This window comes from Chlorocebus sabaeus, chromosome 7 (assembly GCF_047675955.1).
Source record: "Chlorocebus sabaeus isolate Y175 chromosome 7, mChlSab1.0.hap1, whole genome shotgun sequence".
Taxonomy (NCBI): domain Eukaryota; kingdom Metazoa; phylum Chordata; class Mammalia; order Primates; family Cercopithecidae; genus Chlorocebus; species Chlorocebus sabaeus.
The window spans coordinates 30,147,615-30,167,110 of record NC_132910.1 but is presented as its reverse complement, the minus strand read 5'-3'; the positions used below and the strand labels follow the sequence as shown (position 1 = coordinate 30,167,110).

At 35.5% G+C, this 19,496-nt stretch overlaps 1 protein-coding gene and 1 non-coding gene across 4 annotated transcripts in view; both read right to left on the bottom strand.

Moving 5' to 3' along the window:
• Positions 1 to 19,496, bottom strand: part of BMP2K (BMP2 inducible kinase) — a 140,416-nt gene that overhangs the window by 47,854 nt on the left and 73,066 nt on the right. For all 3 annotated transcript variants that reach the window (XM_007998999.3, XM_007999000.3, XM_037989119.2), the window contains 3 exons: positions 9,675 to 9,778; positions 7,923 to 8,002; positions 3,707 to 3,870 (listed from right to left, as the gene is read on the bottom strand). In XM_007998999.3, coding sequence (XP_007997190.3) covers positions 3,707 to 3,870; positions 7,923 to 8,002; positions 9,675 to 9,778 — 348 coding nt within the window. The remainder of the gene's footprint in view (positions 1 to 3,706; positions 3,871 to 7,922; positions 8,003 to 9,674; positions 9,779 to 19,496) is intronic.
• LOC119624056 (small nucleolar RNA SNORA18) lies at positions 10,692 to 10,823 on the bottom strand. The gene has a single exon (XR_005240145.1). It is a non-coding gene; the product is annotated as a small nucleolar RNA SNORA18 (small nucleolar RNA).

The following is a 19,496-nucleotide window of genomic DNA, read 5'->3' as shown; positions in this document are numbered from 1 at the left end:
TCATTTTCTATTGCTGCCACCATGTAAGTGCCTTTCACCACTCACCATGATTCTGAGGCCTCCCCAGCCATGTGGAACTGCAAGTCCAATTAAACCTCTTTTTGTTCCCAGTTTCTGGAATGTCTTTATCAGCAGCAAGAAAACGAACTAATATGTATGTATAGTATGACTCCTTTTATTTTATTTTATTTACTTACTATTTTTGAGACAGAGTCTTGCTCTGTTGCCCAGCCTGGAGTGCAGTGGCATGACCTCGGCTCACTGCAATCTCCGCCTCCTGGGCGCAGGTGATACTTGTGTGTCAGCCTCCCAAGGAGCTGGGATTACAGGCATGTGCCACCACGCCCGGATGATTTTTGTATTTTTAGTAGAGATGGGGTTTTGCCATGTTGGCCAGGCTGGTCTTGAACTCCTGGCCTCAAGTGATCCACCCACCTCGGCCTCCCAAACTGTTGGGATTACAGGCAGTGAGCCATTATGTCCGGCCTCCATTTATTTTAAATACAACATGAATTATTTATATCTGTATATATACATGTAAAAACATAAAAAAGGACTGGGAAGATGAACATTAAACACTGCTGGTTAACTCTGGGAAGAAAATGGAGGGAGATGTTCACATTTTCACTGAATACTATTGTATAATCCGAATATTTTAAAATACAATACTCACATGTTAATTTTTGTATTCTTTTTAAAGGGTAAAGAAATGTTAAAAAAAAAAAAATGCACTTATCGGGGGAAAAAGAGGAACATTTTTCCAACTTAAGCTGAAAGCATGTAAGAAAGAGAAACATGGCCCCTGACATCAGGAGTAGACCTGGCAAACACAGCTAAGTCTTGGTGCTCTCCTGTTGAATAATCTCATACAACATTAGACAAGGCCACTATGATTGTGATGGATCAAAACAAGACCACTCCAAAATCATGTCTGAACAGCAACAAAACCATGAACATTGTCCAAACCCCAAAAATGTCTCAACATGTTTAGCTACTGAGGCTTTAGCTTCCTTCTTTCTAGACAAAATTTATATTAAGAAACCTAAACATATCATAACACCGTTTCTTTTTTTTTTTTTTTTGACACAGAGTCTCATTCTGTTGCCCAGGCTGGTGTGCAGCAGTGCAATCTTGGCTCACTGCAATCTCTACCTACTGGGTCCAAGGGATCCTCCGCACCTCAGCCTCCGGAGTAGCTGGGACTACAGGTGAGCACCACCAAGCCATTGCTCAGGCAGGTCTTGAACTCCTGGCCTCAAGCAATCCGACCTGCCTTGGCCTCCCAAAGTGCTGGGATTACAAGCGTGAGCCACTGCACCCAGCTTCATATGCCCTCTTCTTGACAGTATCCAATACAGAGCAAAGCCTACTTCCTTTCTTCCCTTTTTTTTTTTTTTTTTTTTTTTTAAGATAAGGTCTTGCCCTGTCACCCAGGCTGCAATGGTGCAATGACAGCTCACTCTACCTTTGAATCCCTGGGTTCAAGTGATCATCCTACCTCAGCCTCCTGAGTTGCTGGAACAGGAATGAACCACCCTGCCTAGCTAATTCTTTATTTTTTGTAGAAATGGGGTCTCACTATGTTCCCCAAGCTGGTCTCAAACTCCTGGCCTCAAGTGATCCTCCCACCTCGGCCTCCCAAAGTGCTGGGATTACAGGCATGAGTCAGCATGTCTGGCCTCCCACTTCCTTATAGCCTCTCCAAAATTACCCCAAACAAGCCCAAATCCTTTAATATGTCTTTTCAAGCACCGTCTTCCTGAGACACCCCACAGATCTGAATAGTTTAGGAGTAATAAACATAACTTGTTCAACAACAAGTGTGTTTCTAGCATTCTCTGACTGGGGGACACTAATGCATGATAAATAAGACTGATAGGGCCTCCAACCCAAAAAGCTATAAAAAAGACAAACTAACATTGAATGTTTACTATGAGACAAAATTTTCATAGATAACACACCTTATTTACTCCTCATAACAGGAAAAGTAGTTGTTATTCCATTTTACATAAGTGGGGTTAAGAAATGATGAAATAGGAATTAAATACAAATGATTTCAAATTCACATTGTTTTCCCTTTTCCATGGAATACTCCTCCAATTATTGTACTTGATTACCAAAGAAGTACATAGCAATATGCCAGATAAAACAGGATGGGTGCAGTGGCTCACGCCTTTAATCCTAGCACTTTGGGAGGCCAAGATGGGAGGATTGCTTGAGCCCAGAAGTTCAAGACTAGCCTGGGAAACACAGGAAGCATAGGGAGACCCAATTCTAAATCTATGAAAAAAAAACTAAAAAATTAGCAGGCATGGTGGCCTACACCAATAGTCCTAGCTACTCAAGAGGCTGAGGTGGGAGGAACGCTTGAGCTTGGGAGGCACAAATGCACTAGCACGATCATGGAGTGCCACTGCATTCCAGCCTGGGTGACAGAGTAAAACCCTGTCTCAAAAATAAACAAATAGTAAATAAACAAACAGGTCGGGTGCGGTGGCTCACGCCTGTAATCCCAGCACTTTGGGAGGCCGAGGTGGGCGGATCACCTGAGGTCAGGAGTTCGAGACCAGCCTGGCCAACATGGTGAAACCTCATCTCTACTAAAAATACAAAAATTAGCTGGGCATGGTAGCAAGTGCCTGTAATCCCAGCTGCTTGTGAGGCTGAGGCAGGAGAATTGCTTGAACCCAGGAGGCGGGAGGTTGCAGTGAGCTGAGATGGTGCCATTGCACTCCAGCCTGGGGGACAAGAGTGAGACTTCGTCTCAAAAAAAAAATAAAAAATAAAAATAAGCATTACCTTTCCTGAACATATACTTTACTTGATAACAGTAGTTAACAGTTAACATTTATCAAAGGCACATCATGTCTCAGGTATCATATGAAACAGCCATTTAATCTTCCTAATAATCCTATTAAGATAGGTACTAGTACTTTTAGAAGCTATATTAAAAAATGGGAGAAATAGGACTCAAATCAGGTCCGTGAGACTCAAAATGTAGGCTCTTAACCATTAGGGTATCCCATTAAAAACATTTTAACATTAAAACACGACAGATTGATCATGAAATAAAGTGCAAAACAGGATTTCTTTGAGGTGAGTCTTCAGGTTATACCCCCAGATCCTTGAGAAAATAAGTTTACTCTAATGTTAGGGATATTTCTTTGGGGGAAAAAAATTTTTTTAAAGTACCACGCTGTACCATCATACTCAGGAGATACTTTAGATAAGTAAATTTTTCTCAAAATCAGGTAAGTTTTTATGTTGTAATGTCCATAGCGATGGTTCAAGATAGTCCCTCACCAAGACTTTAGGTGCAATGCAAAGACATATAACTTTGTAAGACTAGTGTTTCAACTTTCTTTCTTTCTCATATAACATAGACTTTTTCCATACCTTTGAACTTTATTCCCAACCTCAAACCCTACTACTTGATGACTCTAGGGATAAGAGTTTGTATTTATAGTATCAAAGCAAATTGTGAGTTTTTTGTACCATACTTTCATATTGCCAGTAACTCCTTTTGCCTACAACAATTGAATTGTTGAGAAACCAGCCGAATTTAGTAGACATCAGTAGAAAGTTTCTGAAAGCATTATGTTATCCGCTTTACAATATTAAGGATCACCTGAGGTCAGGAAATCAAACCATAAAAGGTTTATTTACATTAACCTTTAAGAGGATGAGATTGGCAGGGCTCTATTACCTTTTGGTCTATGGTTACCGAATTCACCAGGAGCAAGGACTTTAACAGGTGTTGCTGAACTTTGAATGGTCAGCACACTGGGAGTGGCAGTAGTAGTAGAGTTGGCCTTTGGTCTTTGTCTTGGTGCAATTGAGGTTTCTGTTGGTCCAATGGTATCTGTTATTCTACAACAGAAGAATATATTTCATTCTAAATATTGGGATTATTTCTAATTTACTATTTATTCTATAAAGCATCCAACTCAACAGATGCATTTTAACTATTACTGATAATCACGTTAGTCCTCATCTTCCTTCTAAGGCTCATTTTCAAGTATCAAATGTTTAATAAAGATAGAAAAACAAATAAAACTAACAATTTTCCTTAAAACAGTACACAACCATTCATAGTCTGCTATCAAAACCAGCAGAAAAAGAACATATGAAATGATACTGAAAAGAAATAAACAGAATCCTTTTCATAAGGTTTTGGACAAAACTGGGAGCCACTCTCTGAACTTGTCAGGGAAATAAAAATAAGAAACAACAAGGAATAATCTCCCTTTGCTTGGACTCCAAGGCATAAAAAAAGAAAAGACTGTGGCCTAGGGCATGTTAAACAAAATAAGCCAAAACTTTTAACAGGTGCCACCTACTCACATTCAACTTATTGAATCTTTAACTTTGCTTTACTCAGAACACAGAATGGAAAGCACATAAAATTTATCCCACTAGGACTTAGTTTAGGCCCCAGATGTGGGTAGTTAAGCAGTAAACACAGTTTTGAAATCAAGAGACCATAAATATAATGTGAGAAGACACCGACATTGCTTTTTTTTAAACAAAACAAAAAAAAAAAGGTAAAATCTTTATATATTTATCAACGTGCTTGCTTTCTATAAATTAAGTACAAAAATTCAAATACTTGTTAATAGGACCATATGTTCACTTTCCAACAGGATTCACAATAAAATATCTTTATTAAATCCCCTTACACATTTTCAAGTGAATACTTAAATTTTTACATACATATGATTTATGAAGCACACATCTGCTGCATTTGCATCTATCAACAAGTGCACAGATCCAGTTATTTCCCAGTATCTGTATGTACCACAAGAGGGAACCCTACTAACAACTCTTTCCAAGAGGAACAAAAAAAACGTGACACAGAATCAAAAGATCTTAGAATTACATGTACGCTGTTTTCTGAAAATAATACTAATGCTCTAGATGGGATGGGGATGGTAAAAGACATGAAAATTGAACTAATAGGCCAAATATATATATATATATACACACACACACACACACACTATACATCTGTATATACACATATAATCGGTATACATATATAAAAAATCAATTATATCTTGTTTTAATGATAATCAAGTATTTACTGACATTGAATTATTGATGTGCCATTACAACCAATGCTATACTCCCTAAGCTCAAGTAATTTGGGGGAAATATTGTACACATCTCTCGGTTTAACTATCCCTTCTGTATTAAATGGCTAGGACAGGCCAGACCTGACATTGCCTTGTTGCTGATCTAAACCCTCTTTATTCACAACACACGCAGGCATAGCAAAAGCCCTAAGAAGCATATTAAAAGTCTGTATACTTTGTTCACTCTGACATCTCCTGTTTTACCAAAGTGCTAATATGTATTGTACATTTACTGATATTCAGCAAAACACTGCACAACACCCTGTCCTCAAAGAATTTACAGTATACCTAGGAAGACAGGGCACATGTTAGTGGAAATGTAATAAATATAAGATAGTAAAAATCATCAGTGCCAAGCTAGTGCTGTCAAGAGTTTATGGAGATGTAATTGTACTTTTAACCTAATCTGGCTACAGAAGGCTTCAGGTAGAAACTGGGGTTTAAAATTTTCTGAATAAGTTTGATTTCATTAGGCAGTGACAGAGAAACCAGGTATTCTATGGGAAGGAATGGGAAGAAAATGCCTGGGCAGATTGGCATAGGGAGATACAAAATTGACTGAAGTTAAAAACAGTAATTATTGCATCAATACTGCTGCATAGTCTCATTTTCACTATTACAACAGTCACGGAGCTATTCTTCTGCTTCCCTTCTTTCTCCTTCGCCATCACCTGAACAAAATCATTGTAGTTTTCCTAAAACTCAGACTCACACTCTCCTGCTTAAAATCCTTCAATGTTTCCATCTGCCAGGCCAGTGATTCTCAGTGTCTCCATCTTTAAGACACGTCAGATAAATTTCACATCTTAAACCATACCAAGAGCAGATGCAAAGTTCAGGGAGATGAGAGCGACCTTTTAAGAAGGCAAAGAGTACCACAGATTGAAGGCAGCTGAAAAACCCACAGGTGCTTTTTGAAAACATGTAATGAAACTGCTAGTATATGATTTCTCCTCCCAAAATATGCTCTTTACATGAAAAAAACTAAATTTTTTAATATTAAGCTTTGTATACATTAAGATTTTTTCAAGTTTTTACTAATATTCATAGACTAAATTTATATTAACCAGTAAGTACCAATCAACCTTATTTTTTAATATACATAATGTTCAGATTTAACATACTATAAATAAGCACTGTGAATTTTAATAGTACTATTTCACTGTCTTGTAACTCCACAGCTATAACTTGCATTAGGGTGAAAAGAAAATCAAATCATCATTCTTGTTCAGCTGACTTATGCTTTTTTAAAAAAAATCTGCACCTACTTTCTCAAAGATTTATTTACTAATTATTTTAAAAAACAGAAGTTACAATAAAATTCAACTGACAAATCCTACAATAATTCCTAATTACCACTCAACTATAACAGTGGATGCTACTTAAAGCTACGTCATAGATAAGATCCATTGTTGGTCAAGCTGGATTCCTGCAGGTTAGATATAACTTTACACCTTCATCTCTTCTCAAAAGAACATTTTGAAATTCAAGTGAATGAAGATATTTTTAGAGTAACACCATTTTTGAAAACAAGTCATTCACAAATGAAATTTTAACATTTATAAGTAACAGATCATTTACAACACATGTCACAACCAAGTCTCAAAGAGTAGAACTGACTAGAAGGTTGAAAATTAACTGACCTATAGGCCAAAGTTCAAATTTCTCAGCATGATATATAAACAAAGTTGTTCATGACGGGCATTTATCTACCTCCTGTATATGTCCCCCTTTGTCCTAGCCTTGTAGTTTCACAAGGGTTATTCTTGCCTAAACTGCCTGCCTGCTATAATTTCACTCCCCACCCTTCCAGGTGATTGACTATTCACCATTCAAGGAGGAGTGCAGCAACTCCCACCTGCAGGGAAAGCATTCTGTATGTGCTCCTGTTTTCTCTGTTCCCAGTCTTTCCCTTCCTCCACACTCTCAAAGTAGCCTAGTATCTATCAGGTTGTAATTGTTTACTTGTCAATTAGAATGTGAACTCCTTGGAAATAAAAACTGCTTTTTTTCCTTTGTGTTTCAATTGTCTATATCTTGCATATAAAAAGCATATGAACAAATATATTTTTGTATTGGGTAAACAAACTTTGCATAAATAACATACAATATAAAATTGCTGTGACCAAGAAATCTCCCCAAATGTAATATTATACCTGTCTGATAATCTAAGATACAATCCTGCTTATTAACTTTTAAATTCAAAAAAGTGTGAGGAGGGTAAAAATCAGTCATTAACAGATTCAGTCTTAACCTACATAATATAGTTCAAACTTATTATTAATAATATAATAAATACTCTGAAAAATAAGACTGAAAACATATTTACCAGCCCTAAAAAGTATTATAGTTATAACCACTCATTACAAATTCTACAAAGTACATACATATTCTATATATTCTAGTTGCCTGTAAGAGCTATTTTTTTTTTCCTTAAATTTAAAAAATAAACATGGTATTTATAAACTGAAAACACAGTATTTCCTAAATTAGAGTTGCTGTGTGATGAAAATGACAACCCCTGTCCAAAAAAAAGACCCACTCTAACATCATCAAACAATCCCTTGTCATTGAGTGAACAGTTCCAGTGAGATGATGCCAAACTCTTTATCTAGTATTTTTAAAAGCTTATTTTGTATTTACTATCTCAATTATACCACATACAATAAGCAACACAACATCTTTTGTGGATGAAGATGGTATTTAATCAATTATACTTGCTAGGAGTAAAAACAAAACCTATCATTTTTTTTAATGCCTTTTCAATTTTAGCAAAGTTTTGCCTACCTGGCTTTTATTTGGCTTTTCCTAGCAGCTGCTTCACTAGCAGTCATCGGTTCAGGAAGAGCTGAAGGAATAGAAGAATTCTTGGAAGGAAAAAAATAAAACTTCTCATTTTAGTTTTTTAATTGCAGAAAGTATTTGTAAGCTATGGATATATTATTGAACTTTAAAAGTACTATGAGACGCTATTACTATCATATCAGATACCTACAAATTGTTCACATATATTCACCAGATCTAATCTGCAAATATCACTACATGTTACACAAATGTCAATTTCATATTCATGTGCCACAGAAACCTTGGAAAATAAGCAGAAGAACACCATTGTGTCCATTTATAAGTGGGTAAATCTTGAGTAAAAAGAAAGACTACATTACACTTGTAAATCAATGACTATTTTGCATTTTGGAAAAAGCAACAAACACCAAGGATAAGCATCAAGTGTTGTTTCTACATACTACAAATAATTTTCAAGACACTCAATGTAAGGCCTGGAAAATCAGGGCGGAAGGCCTTGTTCATTTGTTTATACTCAATGTTTAGTTCATTGTAGGTACTCAATAAATACTTGCTGAGTAAACGTCTAATGAGTCTACTTATCTACTTTTAGAACTGCAAAGCTTTCAGCTTCAACAGAGAAAATAATACATCAATATGGCAAGGGCTTTAAAAAAAGAAAGGCACCACATTCCTTCTTTTTTTCTTAGTGGGGTAGATTAAGTTACACATAAAGGAAACCCTACAGAAACAGGTCAGGCCAGATGATCTTTACAAAGTCAAGAATGGCTTATATCAGTGATGATTCTAGAGACCTTTATTAACACTGGCAGAGACTTGCCCTACACGATTCACCTAATGTAGTTAAATGCACTGTACAGACAGTGAATAAAATTCAAAGCTTTTAAATAATACTAACTATTGCCAACTGAGCACCTTCCATGGACTAGGCACTGGGTTTTACATGTAATCCTTATAATTACTATCCGTGTTTTACAGAAAAAGAAATGGACATTAAAGTAACTTACCAAAAGATTCAAAGTCAGTCACTGATAAGGACAAAACTGAATCTGGGTCTCTCTGTTTACACTGCCTGTGCTTTTTTAAAAAAAAATTTTTTTTAAGTTTTAGGGGATATAAGTGCAGTTTTGTTACAAGGATATACTGCATAATGGTGAACTCTGGGCTTTTGTATGACCATCACCCAAATAGTGTACATTGTACCCATAAGGTAACTTATCATCCTTCATCTGCTTCTCACCTTTCTAAGCTTCCAATGTCTATTACTTCACTGTCTATGAGTACACATTGTTTAGTTCCCACTTAACAATGCCTGTGCTCTTTATACCAAAGTTCCCCAAACTTAGTTAACACAGTGCTCAGTATCTCAGTAATTGTTTACTTCTAAGAAAAAAAAAAAAAATCTAATAGTCCTGTTTATTAAATGGTTAGGCCCAAATAACTTAATAAAATTAGTTTGTGCTAGGTCACAAAGATGTCCCTGTGTTTTCCTCAAAAATGCAAAATATGCTGCCTGAGTCTGCTGCAGTTCCCCAAGGTATCTCAGTGCATAGTCTGGGTACTGAAGCTTTGTACCACAAATATAATCAAACACACAATCAGACCACTTGTCATGAAACAAGTAACTCTGTAGTTTAACAGCAGCAACAAACAAAAAAGTAACTCTGAAAGTAAATATATTCACATATGATAAAATGAATTTTAAATTCATATCCTACTTGAAAACCTACTTACATTGATGTTGGAGACTGGACAATCCTTTTTGGCAAATTTAAATGCAAAATATGATACTTGAAATATATCAGGTCTATGTTCCGGATCTGGTTCAAGCATGAACCCTGCAAGAATAGATAAAAATGTTAAGAAGTTTTATGAAACACACATTATACTACGTAGCGGCACACATTATAAGATAAAAAATACATATTTTCTGTTCCATTCTAAGATCAGTGATGATTCTAGCAAACTTTTTTTTTTTTTTTTTTTTTTTTTTGAGACGGAGTCTTGCTCTGTCACCCAGGCTGGAGTGCAGTGGCCGGATCTCAGCTCACTGCAAGCTCCGCCTCCCGGGTTCACGCCATTCTCCTGCCTCAGCCTCCCGAGTAGCTGGGACTACAGGCGCCCGCCACCTCGCCCGGCTAGTTTTTTTTTTGTATTTTTAGTAGAGACAGGGTTTCACCGTGTTAGCCAGGATGGTCTCGATCTCCTGACCTCGTGATCCGCCCATCTCGGCCTCCCAAAGTGCTGGGATTACAGGCTTGAGCCACCGCGCCCGGCCTAACTTTTTTTTTTTTTTTAAGTCAATAAATTTTTATTCAAGGAATTCCATGTTGTGATTTCTTCCACTGTCCATCAAGGTCACTTTAGATCCTCTAAAGAGCTGGAGTCATCTTCAAGTTTGCCCTTTTTAATGAAACTGATCCAGTTGTCATGTCAGCCCACAATTACTTTGGCTTCGTCATCTCCTTTTAACATGGGTATACTGAGGAAGATTTCAAAATTCACCAAGAATCTTTGGGATTTAATTTATTCAACCAATTTACTTTAGGGTCCTTCATACTGTAGGTGGTGGGGATCTGCCTGGTTCTCAATTTGACACCCTCTCAACATGAATGAGTTCAAATCACATTCATTCCTAAGCGATCACTCAAGAATGGTACAGATGTGTGGAATATGCCAATACCTAAGGTAAAAAAGTAGATTATCTGGTTTTTCATAACGTTTAGTAACTGTCTTTTTCAAACTTTTAGCAACTGTCTTGTAGTTCCTTCCCACAGATCTAACAATAGTCCTGTGAGTAAAGTAAAACCACAGAGTTACTCTGTGAGGCGTTTCCAACGACGTGCAGGCTACAGGAAAAGCCCCATTGGGACAGACCTCAACCGATTCTAGCAAACTTTATTCATACCTATAGAAAATGCAGAAATTGTTATTTTATAAATAAAGCATTATCCCAAGCTAAGGGTAGATCAGTCACAGAACAGGCCTACACTACAAGTACGAATGACAAACATGATTATTCTATTGAAAAAGTGACACAAAAGAAAAAGTGAGTTTAGTGAACACTGGGGAATTATTCAAGAAAGTTCCAAGGCGATAATAAAAAAGTCCTTCAAGATAATTCTACTCAAAATAATTCTATTCAAAATAATTAATACCTGTATTAATTTTTAAGTGATCCTGAACCATTGAGAAAAGTCTCAATTGTGTACATTATAATATAACAAAGTAGTAAAGGATTGGCACTGTCGTTTTCCAAAAACATGCTCTCTTCCCATATTGATGCTAACAACATTCACCATAGTTCTGTATCTTAACGTGTTATCCATATCATGCTCAGAAATATGGGCAGAGTTTTATGGTTTTTATGAACAGATTTCAAAACAACCTTACAGCATTGCTTGAAATGCCTGATCTTTTTTCTACCAAAGACCACTACCATTTGGTAGTACTCTATTTCTTGGATAATTTTTAATTCTAAATTTCACAAGGTTGACATTTATACTCAATTCCATAAGTAAAAGATTTTGTTAAGACATCTCAAAGTCTACCTCTGCTTCATTAATTAACACTAAGTTGTTATAATGTTTAAATCCTTTTTAAACTACTTAAAATGTAAAATTTAAAGAATTGGATGATATTCTTAAGTTTACTAATAAAATAATGTATAGCGAGATCTAAGTATGTAAATGGTTACATAAAATTATAAATCAAAATGAATTAAATCTTCCCTTCAAATTTAAGTAATATTTTGAATACAGAATGTGTGATACATCTCCAATGACATGATAAACTTATTTTGGCTAAAAACACAGTTATGTGGAAAGTTATAATTTATTTGAGAGATTCTGAGCTCAGTGTAAAATATACAAAAACTCTGAATGTAACTTGATTTTAGATATTTATAATGCTAACATATATCACTTATAAAATTGATTTTTTAATAATTTTTACCACCACTGCTAGATTGAAATAACTAAAAACATTTTAATTCTAATATTTGCTAGTTTATATTCAAACTCAATCCAGAAAAGATCTGAGGAATCCACAAAGTTTATTTTATCTTGATACCAACAGATATTAAATGTTTTTAACATAACACCCGTACACAAAATCGGGATAAATTTAAACATACTGTTAACAATAAATACTTATTCATATAATTTTAAAAACCAAACAAATCACATGAAATCTACCTAATTCACAAACGTATAGTCCTATTTTTCTATTCTAACAAATTTATTTGGCTTTTAAAATCTAATTTCAACAACAGCTAATTATACATATTTAGTCCTATAAAGAACTTGAAGTGGCACACAAAACTAAGATTTTTTTTAATATATAAAAAAATTAAAACTAACAGAAAAATAATGGCTTGGGGGTTGGACAGGATAATGAGGTCAGTTATAAACTACATATGATTTGGTCATAAATGCAGGCCCAAAATGTGCTCTCCATTTTTTAGCTGTCAATATAAACAGGGCAACAGGATCCATTACATGAATCACAGTGTATCTAATACAAAAACAAATCAGGTGCTAAGGAAAAACACTATTCGTGATACCGAAAGCTAGAGAGCAAATTCTCCGTTGGGTCTTTCTAAAGATAGCTCACACAAAGTGAACAACATCCTTAGGAATAGCAGTGAGTGACACAGGGTCATGTTTTAAACACTCTATCAGTATGTACTAGTGGCCTAAATGCCATGCAGTAAAACAAAGGGGTATGGTATAAGAATGTATTTCTTTTGTGGCCTGGCTTAATCCAAGAAAATCTTTTCAAGTATCCAGAGAGGAATTAAATGATAGTTCAGGCATTCCTGGTTTTTCTTTGTTTTGTTTTCTTTCATAGCAGTTGAGAAGCACCAAGGGAGAAAAAAATAAATTTGAGATTTTGTGTCCTAACCTATACAGGTATAAGTATTTCTGTCACTCAAGTTAAGCACACCATATCCTCTAATGATTAGGTAGCTAGGTTGCAGGTAGAATTGATATTATCTTATAAGCAAACACAAGGACCTCGCATTCCCTGGGTCATGTTTTCATGTGGGAATATATCTGCTGGAGCCAGTTTAGTCTGCCTAACTGTACTGATCCCATTTACGTGACATAAAATCAACTCAAAAGGTCAGAACTACTATTTATTTTAATAAAGAAGAACAGAAAATATTAGAGTATATTAATATGGTAAAAGCAATATTTCATGAAATGTGATTCAGTTTACGTGTGTATATTCTGTGTGTGGTGTGTATACCAGGTCATAACTAAAATATATTTTTTATTAATATATTGAATCACAGTCACAAAAAGTTTGAAGCCACTGTGCTAATGTAGTGCCACGATCTCTATTACTATAACTCATTCTCCCCCATGGGAAAGATAGTGATTTGTCATATTGCTAGACTAGAAAAAAGAATGAAGCACCTCCATCTGTCAATCTCTGATGATCTTTCTTTCAGAACAGGTTATTTTAAGAACATACATGTTCTCTGCTGAGCCATATTTTGTAAGTAACCTGACTCTGTGAAAGAAGTCGAAGGTTTTTCAGCATTGCCTATGACTGGATGTTTGTAAATTTGAAGGCTGCGAACACAGGAACAGGATCCTTTGGCTTTAGATCTAAATTTCATTCTGCAATTTGCTTTATCAATACTAAAAAGTTGACAGTTTTACCTGATGAGCTCCAGTGGACCATCTCTGACTTGGTTCTAAATTCAAAGTATGAAAAGATGAATAATCATACCTAAAACCCACAGGTAGAACTCTTGGCTACATTTTTATCTCTGAATATTTCTAAATTGAGTATTATCAGCAAGTTAAAAAAAGGAAAAAATCATGAAGGCATCTTTAAGCACTTAAGTTAGATAATATAATTTACTGAACTCTTCAAGAGAATGGGTTGCAAAATGTACTACTGGATTACTGAAGGATGTAGTCTAGAGTGCAGAGGTCTCACATTTAATACAGCTAAACACTGATTGAAGAAGGACAATTTCACTCAGGCATGGTGACTCTCGCCTGTAATCCCAACTACTCAGGAGGCTGAGGTGAGAGGGTGGCTTGAGCTTGGGAGTTCAAGGCTGCAGTGAGCTATGATCTCACCATTGCAAACCAGCACAGGCGACAGAAAGATCCTGTCTCTTTTTTTTTTTTTTTTTTTAAAAAGGCAAGAAATTGACCCTTCAATTTTTATAGTTTTTCTAAAGCTATTTTCTCCTGCAAATAATTAAACCTCAAGTTTAGTGTTTTATTAATTGCTACTTCATGACAATAAAACTATATCATCTATTAACAAAATATGCTTTTGGGGAAAAGAAATGGATTAAGGAATGTATGTGTTCAGTTCACCTAAAAGTAGTATTTTGTGATTAGGTCTAAAAACAAACAAAAAAGGCAGAGAAGCTAGAATACACCCTTGTTAACTCAACTTAAAATGATCACGTGAATGATCACAAGACCATTACCACTGAATCTGTTTCTATTGTAAATATAAAATCAACTTTTTAAAACTTAGCCACAAGAAATAATATTCCTCTGCTCACTCAATTGTGTAAATCTTTCTATTGACACAAATACTACTAACACAACCTAAGAACACAAAATAGAGCTTCAGTACTGAAGGTAGTGTATGACTAAACTACAATATTTCCTACTGATGTACACACTGGTCTGAGGCAATTGAATTAATTATGCCTCTACTAATATTGCATAGAAAAGCACAAAATCCCTGCACATTCCAACAAAAATAGAAGCTAAAGGAGTTGCTGTTGCAGCAGTCAATTTATATTATGGTTTAGTCAAGGACCCAAGCCAAAAATTAAAGTAGTTACCATCAAGTTACACAAAACAAAGGATCCATGCCTGGGCCTAAATAAAGTTAAGCCACCATCTCTAATCTAATAGCTCAACAAATTTAAAAAGAAAATACTTTGGCCGGGCGCGGTGGCTCAAGCCTGTAATCCCAGCACTTTGGGAGGCCGAGACGGGCGGATCACGAGGTTAGGAGATCGAGACCATCCTGGCTAACACGGTGAAACCCCGTCTCTACTAAAAAATACAAAAAAAAACTAGCCGGGCGAAGTGGCGGGTGCCTGTAGTCCCAGCTACACGGGAGGCTGAGGCAGGAGAATGGCGTAAACCCGGGAGGCGGAGCTTGCAGTGAGCCGAGATCCGGCCACTGCACTCCCGCCTGGGCGACAGAGCGAGACTCCATCTCAAAAAAAAAAAAAAAAAAAAGAAAAGAAAATACTTTGGATAGAAGTCTCAAAACAATTTTTCTGCTTAAAATTTGTTTGGTTTTCCCTCCATAAAGACACATTGTTCTCTCCCACAAACTTCAAGTTATTACCCTTAATTTCCCTGAAATGGAAACATCCACTCTAATTTTCCAACCATAAATATTTCCGGCATCAACATTATTTCTATCTGTTAACCTAGACATTGTTATAGAAACTTACATGTTACTATGTAACATGTGTCCTACATACCTTATTATACGGGTGCTGAAATGAAACTAAATTTAATAGCTGATAATAAGTTCAATCATAACTAAAACATTAAGTAGCACTAAATAATGCCAGGATAATACATTTGGAATAGTCCTAGTAACTACCCCAAAAAGTTACTGATCAGAGCCCTCTCTCTACAGCTATTCAAGTAGTAACCCAGAGCCGATGACTGAAAAGCTCCAAGGAAACCCTATCTTAATCTTTCATTTCAAAGGTACTTTGAAGTAGCTGAGATTCTTTTTTTCAAAAATAATATAGGAGAAGAGAGTGGGTGAGGTTATAGAGGAAACAAGAATGGCCATGAATTGATAACCACTGAGGATGGGTGAGGTATTTTCATGAGGTACATGAAAATTTATTGCACTGCTCTGTCAGTATTTGTAGAAATTATTAAATTTCCATAATAAATTTGAATTTAGTAAAAACAAGCAAGCAAATTCCTGATTTCCCACAATATGGGTATTGAAATAAATTTAAACCTAATCGAACCCGTCACAGTGGCTCACACCTATAGTACCAGTTACTCAGGAGGATCAGCTGAGCCCAGAAGGTTGAGACCAGTCTGGGCAACATAGCTAGATCCTGTCTCTAAATAAATAAATAAATAGCTGGGCATGGTGGCTCATGCCTATAATCCCAGCACTTTGGGAGGCTGAGGCAGGCAGATCACCGAGGTCAGGAGTTCAAGACCATCCTGACCAACATGGTGAAACCCTATCTCTACTAAAAATATAAAAATTAGCCAGGCATGGTAGCATAGGCCCGTAGTCCCAGCTACTCAGGGAGCTGTGGCAGGAGAATCACTTGAACCTGGGAGGTGGAGGTTATAGTGAGCCAAGATCACACCATTGCTCTCCAGCCTGGATGACAGAGTGAGACATGGTCTCAAAAACTAAATAAATAATAATAATAATAATAATAATAATAATAATAATAATAAATTTAGCCCCAATACATGAGCTCTTAAGAGCAAAGAAACCATAAAGCAATAAGTGAGAAGACCCAAAAGTTTAAAAAAAAAAAAACAAAAAAAAAAACTTTTACCTGGTGTTCATCACTAGCTTACTGTACAAAATAAGGAGATAAGAAAAATAATCTTAGTAGTTATATTTACAGTATATTCTAGAATAGATGATAATTTATGGTAAGCCTTTGGTAGATCCACCATTAACCCATAAAACCAAATTCCACTTCAAAGCATCCGAAGACATTTCTGCAGGGAAAGTATGCTCTAGTATCTGACAGCATGTCCTGCCCCTATCCAGAAAATCAGAAATTAAGTTAGATAAAGAATTGTAATATTGATATTAAGAGTAGTTGTAGTGCTAGTTGTTACAGTAATAATGACTGTAGTATTAAAGGCTATCTCTTACTAAAAAGCACTTTTCGTCTTTCATTTAATTCTCACAAAAACCGTAAGAGGTGGGTACTTTTTAAATGACCCTTTTAGAAATGGGAAGACTGAGATAAATGGAAGTGCTCAATGTTCCATACCAAACAGACAGAGCAGATGCAATCCAACACTGGCTCTAGAAGTCTTGCTCTTAATCTCTGCAATGTACTTCTTTAACCACCTTACAACACAGGAGCCAAAAGAAAACTGAGGCAGCCACAGCTTTCGGTACATTATTCATAACTATTCAGTAATCCTGTTAGTTACGCTTCTCATTCTCCTCTAAATGGTTCTCTAAGTTCAACTCTTGGATCTGGAAATGCAAAGTACTTCTTTCCTCATCCCCCATGTTGGCCCCATTATTTGTCTATTGGGAGAGTTAACAAAAGCTAAGAAAAGTTCTAAACAATTGACTCCATTACTTTTAAGAAGAAAAGTCTCCAGGAAAGAAAGAAGAACTTAATAGTTCAACTAAGCTTTATGAAGAGTAAATAATGGTAACTACTCTTGACCTAAATTAGTAACAACAAAAAGTATATTCAAATTCTTAAGTAACCACAAACCATACAGTTTTAACAAAGATTTGTCAAAGCTATTTCATTTTCAAAATTTCTGTGTGCTATGAAATGGATGCAAATGGAACTAATACTAAAAAGATGTATATCTTCTTATGCTTTATCTTATGTTAATATATGGGAAAAAACTACATTGCATGAATACACAACTGACAAAGGTTTCACATTCAAAAACTAAGAGGGAAGCTAGGAATCCTGATTTTCTGAATGTAGGATTTATTTAAAAGTAATATAAATCACTAACTACATATTATACACACAGAGACACTGAAATAAAATGGCAAAAGACACAAAAGGCCACATTTGAAAAATATAAAAAATAAAATCTTACGCTGGACATGGTGGTTCATGCCTGTAATCCTAACACTTTGGGAGACTGTGGTGGCAGGACTGCTCAAGGCCAGGAGTTTTTGAGACCAGCCTGGGTATACAGCAAGACTCAATCTCTACAAAAATTTAAAAAATAGCCCAGCATGGTGGCACATGCCTATAGTCCCAGCTACTCAGGAGGCTGAGGTGGGAGGATCGCTTGAGGCCAGGAGTTTGAAGTTACTGTGAGCTTTGATCACACCACTGTACTCCAGCAGGGAATGGGCCACAGAATGAGACCTTGTCTCTTAAAGAAGACAAAGAAAAAGAATAAAATTGTGAAGAATCTAAATATTTTCTAAAACACATTACATTACAGGTAAGTACATTATGGTTTTAAAATCTCTACTTTATTAAGCTTTTACTACTCAATACAGTATTTTAAAAGTCCATAAAGCCCTCTGACAGGAGGTAAAATACCAGAAATATTATAATTTCAGATTGACTTGAATGCTTTTATGTATTTTCAACCTTTCGTTATTTTTGCCTAGCTCTCAGAAATAAGTCCAAAGACATAATACACGATCAAATTTATACTAGCAACGATAAAAACTAAAATTAGCACATTTACTGACAAATAAAGGAAGCATATAATATACTGTAATGCATCAATTAACTAGAGCCTAATTAGATCTAAAATTATCAGTAGTATTTATTTTTTCCATCTTACCATTACAAACACACATAACTCCACCCCACTCCCACATACATACATACACACACACACAGAGAAAAAAAGAAAAACCTAATCACAAGAAAATAAGATCCTACTACTGTAAGCAAATTAAATCACAAGTCAGACTAGATTTCTTCTATGCTCCCTTTTTCTTTTGGGCATTTTTTATCTTTTTTGGAATTTTTACCCTTTTATGATTTACACAAAAATCAAAAATTATAAAACTTAGTCACTTATCAAATGAGTAACAAATATTTCTAATTTATGAGGTTGTGTTCGTGAGTCTGGGGGAACTTTTAATGGTTTAAAGTTATATAGCAATGCATTAATCTTTTTTTAATACAGTTCCTGGGATTAAATGTCTAGCTTATAAATTCCATATTCTACTGTTATAATAATTTCACACTTATTTTCTTCAAGTACATTTATTTTTATATTTAAATATTTTATTTATCTGCAATTTTAGCATAAAGAATGAAATAGAGATCCAGTCTTATTTTTTGCCCACAAATGGCTGAGAAAGTTGAACTGCCATCTTCAACACACAAACCTCAAATATATTTCTATTTCTCTCTTTTCTATTCCAGTGAGCTGGAAACTACAACAAGGGGCACTTGAATGCAGAAAACAAAGCAGAAACGCTAGACACACTTAATGCTAGACACACTCCATGTTAAGAGGAGCTGTTTAAATATTGTAGCTTCCTAATTTAATAGCTGGTGGTCCTTCCCCCTCCTCAAACCTTTTTAATAAATTTTACCGTGTAGATATATAAAAAGTTAAATTACAGTACCTACCAAAATGGAAGAAAAAAATCTTAAAGGAGGTTGGAAGAAAAACTCAAGTATTCTTTTGAAATCAAGGGCCTCTCGGAGACTAGCCCTTCTGACATTATCCCTTGGTGTGTGCTACTAAATCTTACTGAGGGGCTTAAAAACATCTATATTAATCAATAATTAGGTTGCTTTCATTCTTATGTAAGTTTTCAAACACCTTTTGAAATATTTTTTTCTTTACTATAGTTTCACAAAATTAT